Source organism: Periplaneta americana, chromosome 6 (genome assembly GCF_040183065.1).
Source record: "Periplaneta americana isolate PAMFEO1 chromosome 6, P.americana_PAMFEO1_priV1, whole genome shotgun sequence".
Taxonomy (NCBI): domain Eukaryota; kingdom Metazoa; phylum Arthropoda; class Insecta; order Blattodea; family Blattidae; genus Periplaneta; species Periplaneta americana.
The window spans coordinates 3,374,013-3,386,095 of record NC_091122.1 but is presented as its reverse complement, the minus strand read 5'-3'; the positions used below and the strand labels follow the sequence as shown (position 1 = coordinate 3,386,095).

General features: G+C 34.5%; 1 protein-coding gene across 5 annotated transcripts in view; it reads right to left on the bottom strand.

Annotated features, from left to right (window-relative positions):
* The window catches only part of rut (adenylate cyclase rutabaga), a 681,419-nt gene that overhangs the window by 61,472 nt on the left and 607,864 nt on the right, over positions 1-12,083 (bottom strand). For all 5 annotated transcript variants that reach the window (XM_069827313.1, XM_069827316.1, XM_069827315.1 and 2 more), the window contains one exon: positions 2,392-2,553. In XM_069827313.1, coding sequence (XP_069683414.1) covers positions 2,392-2,553 — 162 coding nt within the window. The remainder of the gene's footprint in view (positions 1-2,391; positions 2,554-12,083) is intronic.

Sequence of the window (12,083 nt, the reverse complement as noted above, 5' to 3'; positions counted from 1 at the left end):
ACCGATACGTACGGTAAGGCCGGTAGTGGCAGGAATGTGAACTGTTTGGAAATACGTACTGTCGGATATGGGGAGAGGGTTAAGACGATTACTTACGTATTTGTTGACATTAACTTCGACGGTCAACATGGACACGGAGCATTTGATTTGTGTTGTGGAATGTTGCCGTACGCAACTGATGATAACAAATACCCTGCGTACGACTTGCCGGCGCAAAACACAGTTCGAAAGAGGTTATGGTAGCACACAGACCGCCATCTGTTGCTATGACGTTCAAGTTATACCGTACACGCTCTCAAGTTCAGATTGAAGAACGCCTTAAATAATAGGCAACTTCTCTAAGATATAAGCTGAAACTCGCTTCAAATCGGTGACCCAACAACAGTGACGTCATGACACACTTTGAAATGAACACACAGTATAATACCTCTGATATATTTAGAAAAAACATTAAGTATCCGTATTTTGGAAATGTATCGTGAGAAAAAAGAAAGAAACTATTTGCTTGCTCAAGATGTAATTTTCAGGTTTTTTTGCGCCTATTGTGTAAGATACTTATTATTTCAAAAATTACCAGAACATAAAAAAAATTCGTTTATGTATTTAGCCATACTTCATATAGCAAGCAAAAAAAATGCAGCTTGATAACCTTAAAATTGTGGAACTTTCTAGATTTTGAATATGTGGAAATGTGTTAAAAATGGAAGTGTCGAAAAATCGCTTTCAAAGTATACAAAGGAGTATGTAAGAGGGCGGCCATTTAACTATGACGTCACTACTGACAGTTCTGTGGCTAACAAGGAAGACAGTCTGCGGTGTGACATCACATTCTTAGTCATAACACGGCCAACACTGAACAAGTTTATATATAAATGCACGTTTAACATGAGTTTAATATAGCAATTCCTTTGTTTTTCAGAACTTTGAACGTGTATTTATACAGGGTGATTCACGAGGAAAGGTAAAAAATTTAGGATGTGAATTCTTAAGTCATTCTGAGTGAAAAAGTTAATATGAATATAAGTCCGTTTTCGAACGGTTACGGAGATATTGCTCTTTGATCTCACAAAAACTTCTGGGATTCCATTGTACTAACTCGCATTTAGAGACAGATAATGGACAAATTTAAAGTTTATATTCACGTATGCATACATACCTAATATTCTAGAAGTCGGGGTCGATGTTTTCGCACATTTTCAAAGGTACCTCCTTCTGCTTCAATGCACTGTTGCGCTCGGGCGTGAATCGTGCTGGTCGCTCGGGAGAGTTGCACGTGGCTGTCTTTATGCCGCATCCAAAATACGGTAAATTAGTGCTTCTCTCTTTCCCCCGTTCCTTTGCTATACCAAATCTTTCACCCAACCCCATACACAGTAAATACTCTTCGATATGGTACCCTTCTGTTCGGAAAGCGTTGTTCATATTCAGCGACGGCATGCAAGGTATTTGCATCGCACAAACCATAAACATACATAATATCGGCGTATTCTGTAGTCGAAAATTTATAAGGCATCTTGAAAAACACAACTTAACACTTCCGATAACTGTACCTGTATAACTACTGTACTGTAGGTAGCTGACTGAACTGCTGTGAACCGATAAGCGATAGCGTATTTGTTGTGACATTTGTAATGCCCACCACCCGGTTTGTTTCTCTTCTCTTATCTACATTGCTCACAATGCAGATTCCAATATTACGTCATTCATCAGTGATCTTGTCTCACGTCAGCAGCATATGGTAACGTCTGATTCACATTGGGGCGAGACGTTTTACCAAAAAAATGCATCTAGCTCTGCCATCGTTCGAAAACGAACCTATGTTCATATGAACTTCTTCACTCAAAATGGCCTAAGATATCGTATCCGAAATTTTTTACGTTTCCTCGTGAATCACCCTGTATTTTTGGCTGTGATGTCTGTACTTGGCTCTTTTTGATTTGTTTTTATTTGGTGTTTTTCATTTATATCTGTATGTGTGTCTTTTATTTAGGTGGTATCTATTTGTTTTTTTTTCTTCTCTTTTCCATTTTTAATTTGTAATTACACTTGTATCTGTTTTACCTCTTTTTTCGTGTTGTATGCAATTCTATGTTTTTTTTTACCTGTAGGCCTACTGTCTATTGTAATTGGGGCTTTGCCCTGTTATGGGCATAAATAGATAAATAAATAAATTTGGCGACTGTCATGATGGACATGACTAGACCAAGAAAACCATGTGACTCTGTTTCGCGCCATAATCTGTCTTTATCGTTAACTACGTGACAGTTCCAAGTATAAAGTAGGATCCTGAAACTTTGGGACATATAGACTAGGGTCTGTAGATTTATTTTTCTCAGTAAAATAAACAAAAAAAAAAAAAAAAAGGTGATTTTTGACCAGAAATGTACTCACTTCGTCAAAATCGGCGATGATCTCGTTCAGCAACCTGAGGCACTCGACCCCCTGGTTGTTGCCGTCCAGCTCCATGTAGAACTCGTGGTAGTTGGTGATGGAAGCGAACACGACGCCGACGCGAGAGTAGCTCTGGTGGTACAGGTCCTGTGACAAAGTGTTCTGTGTTGCGCACATGCAGAGGGCGGGAAGATGCGCACGCACGAGGGGAGGTGAGCACACAGGGGAGGGGAGGGAGAGAAGAGGAGCAGGGGGGAATGCAGCATCAGTATACAAGCTCATCACAACAACAGAAACAGCCAGCATTGCAGCGCAAATGTACAGGCACAAAATAATGTTCAGAGACAAACAACAGCGCATTACTTTCCAATTTATATACAAATGACATCGTTTGATGTAAATGTTGAATATCTAGTTTCATATGCTGATACCTCCTTTGTTGTAAATAACAGAACTGTAAATGGTTTAAATGAAAAGGTTGAAAATAGTGACGCAAGTTTTTGTAATTGGTGTGCTGCTAATAATTCAACCTTAAATATTGAAAAAAAAAAAAAAAAAATCTGTTTGTCTTTTCATAAAATTTAATTTGCTCCTTTTATCTAATGTACTGCGGTAAGTATTTTAAAATTTATAAATCTGCGAATTTCTTGGGTATTATAGTTGATTCTGAATTGAATTGGGATACTCATGTAGACTCCCTCTCTACACCTTTTCCAGTTCTATTTCAGAAATTATCAATTTTATTTCAGATAGTATCAATTGTATTTCAGATTTGTCAATTCAATTTCAGATAGTATCAATTGTATTTCAGATTTGTCAATTCAATTTCAGATAGTATCAAATGTATTTCAAATTTGTCAATTGTATTTCAGATAGTATCAACTGTATTTCAGATTTGTCAATTGTATTTCAGATAGTATTAACTGCATTTCAGATTTGTCAATTGTATTTCAGATAGTATCAACTATATTTCAGATTTGTCAATTGTATTTCAGATAGTATCAACTGTATTTCAGATAGTATCAACTGTATTTCAGATTTGTCAATTGTATTTCAGATAGTATCAACTGTATTTCAGATTTGTCAATTGTATTTCAGATAGTATCAACTGTATTTCACATTTGTCAATTGTATTTCAGATAGTATCAACTGTATTTCAGATTTGTCAATTGTATTTCAGATAGTATTAACTGCATTTCAGATTTGTCAATTGTATTTCAGATAGTATCAACTATATTTCAGATTTGTCAATTGTATTTCAGATAGTATCAACTGTATTTCAGATAGTATCAACTGTATTTCAGATTTGTCAATTGTATTTCAGATAGTATCAACTGTATTTCACATTTGTCAATTGTCTTTCAGATAGTATCAACTGTATTTCAGATTTGTCAATTGTATTTCAGATGATATCAAATGTATTTCAGATTTGTCAATTGTATTTCAGATGGTATCAACTATATTTCAGATTTGTCAATTGTATTTCAGATGGTATCAAATGTATTTCAGATTTGTCAATTCTATTTCAGATGGTATCAAATGTATTTCAGATTAGTCAATTGTATTTCAGATGGTATCAAATGTATTTCAGATTTGTCAATTGTATTTCAGATGGTATCAAATGTATTTCAGATTTGTCAATTGTATTTCAGATGGTATCAAATGTATTTCAGATTTGTCAATTGTATTTCAGATGGTATCAAATGTATTTCAGATTAGTCAATTGTATTTCAGATAGTATCAAATGTATTTCAGATTTGTCAATTGTATTTCAGATAGTATCAAATGTATTTCAGATTAGTCAATTGTATTTCAGATGGTATCAAATGTATTTCAGATTAGTCAATTGTATTTCAGATGGTATCAAATGTATCTCAGACTTGTCTATTGTATTTCAGAAAATATCGATTGTATTTCAGAACTTACAGTTGGCACCTTATTCTCCAATGTTAAATCCAATCGAGATCATTTGGTGTAAAGTGAAGACGTACGTAAAAACCTATCTTGGAATTCCTGACGTCATAGCTCCTGGTGTTGCACACTAATTTGCCTACTCTACAGTAGAGAGTAAAACTGATGAAGCAACACACACAATATTGTTGGTGGTGATTGTGCTGTGCAGTACAACAGTACAATTCATCAAGCTGCAGCTTTAGCTATGGTGAACATGCCTGTCGGACGCTAAAATGCAAATAAAATTTTAATCCATTTTCCAATTTTTTAAATATATGTTAAAATTTCAAGTAGGCCTACATTTGTTATTTTGTGAAATAAAAGTGACTATGTAATCTTAAATACATTGCTTATTTTCTGAAATACATTTGATACTATCTGAAATACAATTGACTAATCTGAAATACAACTGATACCATCTGAAATACAATTGACAAATCTGAAATACAATTGACAAATCTGAAATACAATTGACAAATCTGAAATACAATTGACAAATCTGAAATACAATTGACAAATCTGAAATACAATTGACAAATCTGAAATACAATTGACATTTTCTGAAATACAATTGATACTATCTGAAATACAACTGACAAATCTGAAATACAATTGACAAATCTGAAATACAATTGACAAATCTGAAATACAATTGACATTTTCTGAAATACAATTGACTAATCTGAAATACATTTGATACCATCTGAAATACAATTGACAAATCTGAAATACATTTGATACCATCTGAAATACAATTGACTAATCTGAAATACAATTGACAAATCTGAAATACAATTGATACTATCTGAAATACAATTGACTAATCTGAAATACAATTGACAAATCTGAAATACAATTGATACTATCTGAACTACAATTGACTAATCTGAAATACAATTGATACCATCTGAAATACATTGACAAATCTGAAATACATTTGATACCATCTGAAATACAATTGACAAATCTGAAATACATTTGATACCATCTGAAATACAATTGACAAATCAGAAATACATTTGATACCATCTAAAATACAATTGACTAATCTGAAATACATTTGATACCATCTGAAATACAATTGACAAATCTGAAATACATTTGATACCATCTGAAATACAATTGACAAATCTGAAATACATTTGATACCATCTGAAATACAATTGACAAATCAGAAATACATCTGATACCATCTGAAATACAATTGACAAATCTGAAATACATTTGATACCATCTAAAATACAATTGACTAATCTGAAATACATTTGATACCATCTGAAATACAATTGACAAATCTGAAATAATTTGATACCATCTGGAAAACAATTGACTAATCTGAAATACATTTGATACCATCTAAAATACAATTGACAAATCTGAAATACATTTGATACCATCTGAAATACAATTGACTAATCTGAAATACAATTGATAATTTATGAAATACAACTGGAAAAGGTGCAGTAAATTGAATAGACTATGCTTTACAATAAGATGTCTAACAAATTTTATGGTCTATAAGGATTTGCTTTGCTCTTAGACATGGTATTCCCTTACATAATATTCTACTTTGTGGTCGTCCGTTCAACATTAATAGAGTAATGTCATGGGAATTACATGAAATTTTGATTTTTTCCATTAAAAAAAATTAAATTTTTAGACATCTTAAGGATCAAAATTTTCTTATATACAGTAATATTTATATGCCTATAGAATAACAGGTTTAGCACTTTCAAAATGAATAAAAACCATATAAACACTTCATTAGAAAGGTTGTTTTCAAAATATGTTATCATCCTGCAATTATCAGAGTATGACAAAAAAAAAAAAAACACCCATTAAACAAACAGACGCTCTTTTCTAGCCTGCTGGTCTGTTGTTTGTCTCTGAATGAGGGTTATTACAATGTTTATCTAAATGCAAACCCTTTAAGGAATTACTAATCACGTGACCAATCAAACTGTTATAGTAATAGACTAGTTACCTGTAGCCATGCACAAGTTTGATGAAGTCAAATAAAAAAATCAGTGAGATAGAAGAAGAATTTTCCAGTATTTGGTGGTACAGATTTTGTCATGAAATTAATCTTCCAATATATATAGCGCACGCTAGCTTATAAAGTATAACACTGTGGTGATTTCACACAACATAATTTTATTTTGGATTTCACATTGTTATGTCTGACATTTCGATACTAGGAATCACAAGAAACATCCTCAAGATTTGTTACTTAAGATAAGATAGAAAGCAATTCTCTGACAGAAATTAATATGTTACGTGTATTAGTGAAACAGTGGAGGTGAGAACATTTTGAATACTTCATTATTTACAGTTGGCAATCTTCAACAGCTTGAGAGCAGAGACTCTTTGACTTACCACCATCAGAAATGCCAATCTTCAAGTCAATGTCCCATTGTGTTGCTTTGTAAAGGGACAAGTTAAAAAAATATTAAAATGATCTTTATAGTCCTGATTCCAAGAAAATCCACAAGAGTGTGGTGTGCCCCTTTAGAGATCCTGACGTAAACTGAAGCAGAGTAGTCGGTTACTGCCAAGCCATGCACAAACCACGTCATCTGTATGTATTCTACATAGATTATTTTATTGACAATGAAACATTCTTTAAATAAAGTCATTTATAAGTAATTGATTAACTAGCGGACTTACTTGTGTTAATTATGTAAGTCTGTGTGGCTTACAGCTGTTTCGGTGCTTCTTCACACCATCCTCAGAGCCTACTAGATCTCGGCGTCATCTCGAACTTCTCTGCCTGTTGTGTGGGTGCGTTTGATTGTTGAAAAGTGGAGTCAAATAGTGTGTGTGTAGTGAAATTGATCTGTGTGTTAAGAGATTTCTGTACCTCACTATGTTCTGACAAAAGTTTTCAAACTTGGAATCAATTATAGGATCTGATTTAAACTTTCCTGAATCAAGGATCACGATTACTACAGCCTCACTGGGCTACTGACACATTTGTCCGCAAAGCAAAACCTTGAAATGGCCGGTTAATTTCGCCTGCAGCCCTGTCAGTATAAGGCAGGTTCTTTTGCAATGCCATACTTTACAAAGTACAACCGACTTTCCTTCCCTTCTGAAGAAAAGGAAAATAATATTTTTTTATTTTATTTTGTGTGCATCACCCTCAGCCATTAATCTTAGACCTAATTCTCAGATCATCAACGCTCTCTTGTAGTAGCTTAATGCAATTCCATCACATCTATATGCATACAGGGTGATTCAAAAGTCCGATGACATAGACAAACTCCATTATTAGTGCAGATAGCGAAAAATGGAAAGTGGGGAAAGTTTTTGGAAATATGTAGTTTTCAATCTAATGTGCTTGAATTTTCAAAGTAGAATACACTGTTGAGGCTGTACATACGACACATCTGCCAGTCCCAGTTGAGGTTTATTCCAGGGTTTTCCCTCAACCCAATACGAGCAAATGCTAGGTAACTTTCGGTGCTGGACCCCGGACCTATTTCACCGGCATTATCACCTTCATTTCACTCAGACGCTAAATAACCAAGATGTTGATACAGCGTCGTAACGTAACTCAATAAAATAAAATAAAATAAAATAAAAATTTAAAGAAATGTTTCTTTGCACTATGAGAAGTTAAATAACCTCTAAACTCTTCAATATCAACTATTTTTCTCCATTAAATAATACGTACAGTATCTACAATCCAGTACAACTAGCAGAAAAGCCACTAATTTGGCAGCAATGAGATTGGCGGGTGTGTTGTACTTGTGCATTGTACATTGAAAATTTAAGCACATAACAGTGCATGCATTATGTCCAGACATTTCTCCACTCTTCCTACAGAGCTGCACACGTGATCGGATGAGTCTACTTACGAATTATAGGGGAATGGGTTAGTTTTTGCCTTGAACTCGGTAGACACACGCCCGACCTTCCCTTCTACTCCTACCCACTCCAAAGAAACGTTGTTTCCGTACTGCACATCGCGAGTGTCTTCACAAAATGCATGAGCAGTACATTTCCTCTGCCGCCTGAAGTCAAGGGCTGCCAAACATTGAATTCTTTCAAATCCAAGTTAGAAAATTATCTTATGACGAGTTGCCAAACTAACTTACTATTATGACAAGTGTTGTATTGCATGTTTCCACGTATTCACATTTTTTTTTTATGTTCCAATGATATTCAACTTATTTTATATTTTTGTTTTCATATTTTCCGATAATGTTATGTCTCTAATGTGGTAAGTTGAGCTATATATAATCTTAATTTTCCTTATTATGTGTACTTAGAAATATTGTATTCACTGTATACTTTGTACTGCACTATTTTATTACTACTATTAGTATTATTATTAATTATTATTATTATTATTATCATTATTACTATTCTTCTTTATTATTATTATTATTATTATTATTATTATTATTATTATTATTATTATTATTATGAATAATTGTCTTTTTTTTGTATGCCTCATTTATTTTGACCTGCTGTTCACATATTATTATGCTTTTTTCTTTCTTTCTGTATGTTATATATTATGTCTGATTTCTTCTTATTTGTTGTTTATTTTTTATTATTATTATTATCTTATTCAGTTTTGTGTGTAAAATTGTAGTGTAATTTGTAAATTTGTAGTGTTTTTGTAACGCAGTCTTTACTCCTGGTTGAGTGTTAGAGAAGGCTGTATGGCCTTAACTCTGCCAGGTTAAATAAATCATTATTATTATTATTATTATTATTATTATTATTATTTGCAACAACTTTTCCTTCTTTCCATTTTTCGCTATCTGCACTAATAACGGAGTTTGCCTATGTCGCCAGACTTTCGAATCACCCTGTATAATAGAGTAAGCTGTGGCGAGAAGTGATTACTCAGCTTTTAGTTTTACGTCAGGAGCTTCCCTATCAGGGACTTACTAAGAGACCAAAGTGCTAGGTTGTCAAAAGTACGGGGGGCAATCAATTATAAGAGGGGCTATGTGGGGCAGGCCAAAAACATTCAAAAAGAGCTGCCCCACCATTTACGTGGCTGCACGGGCCTCGAACCTACAACGATTCATGCAATGCATTGTGGAACATCAACTAGTCTGCACCGTGGAGGGATATAGTGAGGCCTTATGTACATGTCAAGGAGAAAGAAGAAGAAGAAGAAAGAATTCAAACTGATTCAACTGCATATGTGATGCTGCTTATGAAAACCATATAGGTGCCATTTCTCTCCTACCTACGTATGTCGAGTAAAAGCTGATTCAACACACAGGAACAACGAAGACGCAGAACAATCTTCCAGATTGTGAGATTGTGGGCAGAACGAACACATTATAAATGCCGTCAGTAACTCAGACAGGTATCCTTTCGCAGAGACAAAATTGCAAATACATTTGCTACCAATATGCACATATTTCAATTTATCAGTAAACCTATTAGTAAGTCACAAGCACATTTTTAACCCTGGAGCAGGCGCGCCCATGTATAAAGTAAGCCAAGTTGGTATAAAATTGTTTTTAATGATTCCCTTTTTCTTTGACTTTTGCTGTTGCTTCGGACAACGTAGTAAAAAACTCGTGTTTTGCAACGTGGAAGCCAAGATCAGCAAAATGAAACAACTGAATTGCAATGGCACTACTGTGTACCCAGTCATGTACATTTTACACTTCGTCCTCTTTACGTTTGAGATTAATTTTTATTTAAGATATATTTATACTCATCTGAAGCTGCTCTTGGGCTTGGGTTAGATTCCTGCTTGGGCAGATTACCTGATTGGGTTTTTTCCCCACCTGTACAGCAGGGGCGGCCCGTCCTTAAGTGCTACAGTACAATGATAAATTTTTGCTCAAATAATGTATTTGTCATACCACAGTATTTGATCTGTCATTTGATCATTTCCCGTGGTTATGTTCATGACGCGTTATAAATTGTTTAGTCTTCGCTCTTTGGTGCCTCAGGAGGTTCGTTGTGCTACTCAAAACTTCACATGAGAATGCAGATAATTATTGCGCATGTGCGAAGCTGAAATAACTGCTCTGATTGGCTATTTTTATGCGGGGAAGTGCTGTAGTCAGCTTCAGCACAACACAGCTTCGAGATTGCAAAAGTAAAGCGTAACGAAAGAATGCTTGTTTGTGGAGGAACTCGAAACTATTGGTATTTGGTAATTCAAGTATCTGACTGCTGCTGCCATCTACCTGTATGAGGTTCCCCCTAAATCAGCCAGCAAGTGACGGAAAATGGAATCTCAGAAAATTGTGGCCAAGGAAGTATGTGACCGTATAATTCAGAAAGTTATCCACCGTTTCCAGTCTTTAAGCTATCTAGACGCAACATAATTGTTAAATAGCAAAATTTTTGACAATTTTTCGCATAATTTTTCTGAACGCGAACTTGAAGTTGCTGTCAACAGCTATACTGTACTGAACAAAAGAGTGTTAAAGACACAACTTGGAGTTCTATATGGAAGACCAGATTTCCGAAATATACAGTAGATGGCTGTTTAATTGTTACAATACATAGTCTTCAGGATCCATTCTGTGAAGTAACAAAGTTGTTAAATATTTTGGTTACAACACCAATGGCCACTGCTGAGCCAGAAAGAAGTTTTTCTTGCTTGAAACGCATAAAAACGATTTTTAAGGAACACTATGTCCCAGGATCACCTCACTGCTCTTGCAATACTGTCAATAGAAAAGAGTATGATGTCCAAGATGTAAGGGTTTAACACCAGGGTAATTGATAAATTTGCAGTAGGAAGGAACGTCGTATGGATTTCATATTTCGTCACTAGGCGAGTCTCAAATTAAGATAAATACATATAAGTGTATGCAGTAGGCAGATATAGAGATTGTAGCACACTCATTATTTTGACCACCAGCCGCTACTGCTGTACAGCAAATGTCAGGTAATCTATGGCGAATCCTCGGTCTTACCTAACCTGACCTCATTTTGCCAAAAAAAAAAAAATTGTGTAATTCTTGAATTGTTCCACATTTTAAAGCTTCAATAATGATGGAAGATCAATAGAATACAATAAATGAAATGAAATCCCTGGTTCTGTTCCCGAATATTCTGTAAGGATCCAGAGTTAGAGAATGAGAAGGAAGAAACCAAGAAAATATGTCCAATATGTTGTAAGTTACTGCCTGTGGAAGTTCTATTCCAAAGAAGGTGGAAGTGAAAGTAATTTGTGGACGTTTTCCTCACAATGAGTAGCTATGTGCTTATGATTTGTGAAACACCCATTATGTTAAAATAAATAAAGAGATAAACTGCTGAAGCTCGACAATACAAATACTGATGATTGATAAAATGGCAAACTTACCAGTGTTAATTATATAAGCACGTGTGGCTTACAGAGGCCTGTTTCTCAAAACTCATGGACTATTAATACTAGTTTGCATAGGAGTAATACTAGTTTATTTTACAAGTCAGTGTTTCTAGAAACTACAAGGGTAAAGTAGCAGTTATCTGTCCACAAGTAATATTGTTCGATTTTACCAGTTCATAAGTGATTCTGTTTCTCAAAATGCTAATCTAGTTGATTATACTAGTATTCAACGAAAATATTGCTACAATAATCTAAAGACCCTCTAACCTTCGAACCAATTAACATTCAACTAGATTTAGAAGAACCAGTTACAAAATCTGAAACTTCCAAACCTGTACTAAAAGCGCTGGCATTAGAAGCTGTGAACAATAGATACCCACCAGAAGAATGGTTACATATCTACACAGATGGGTCTGCTATCGATAACAAC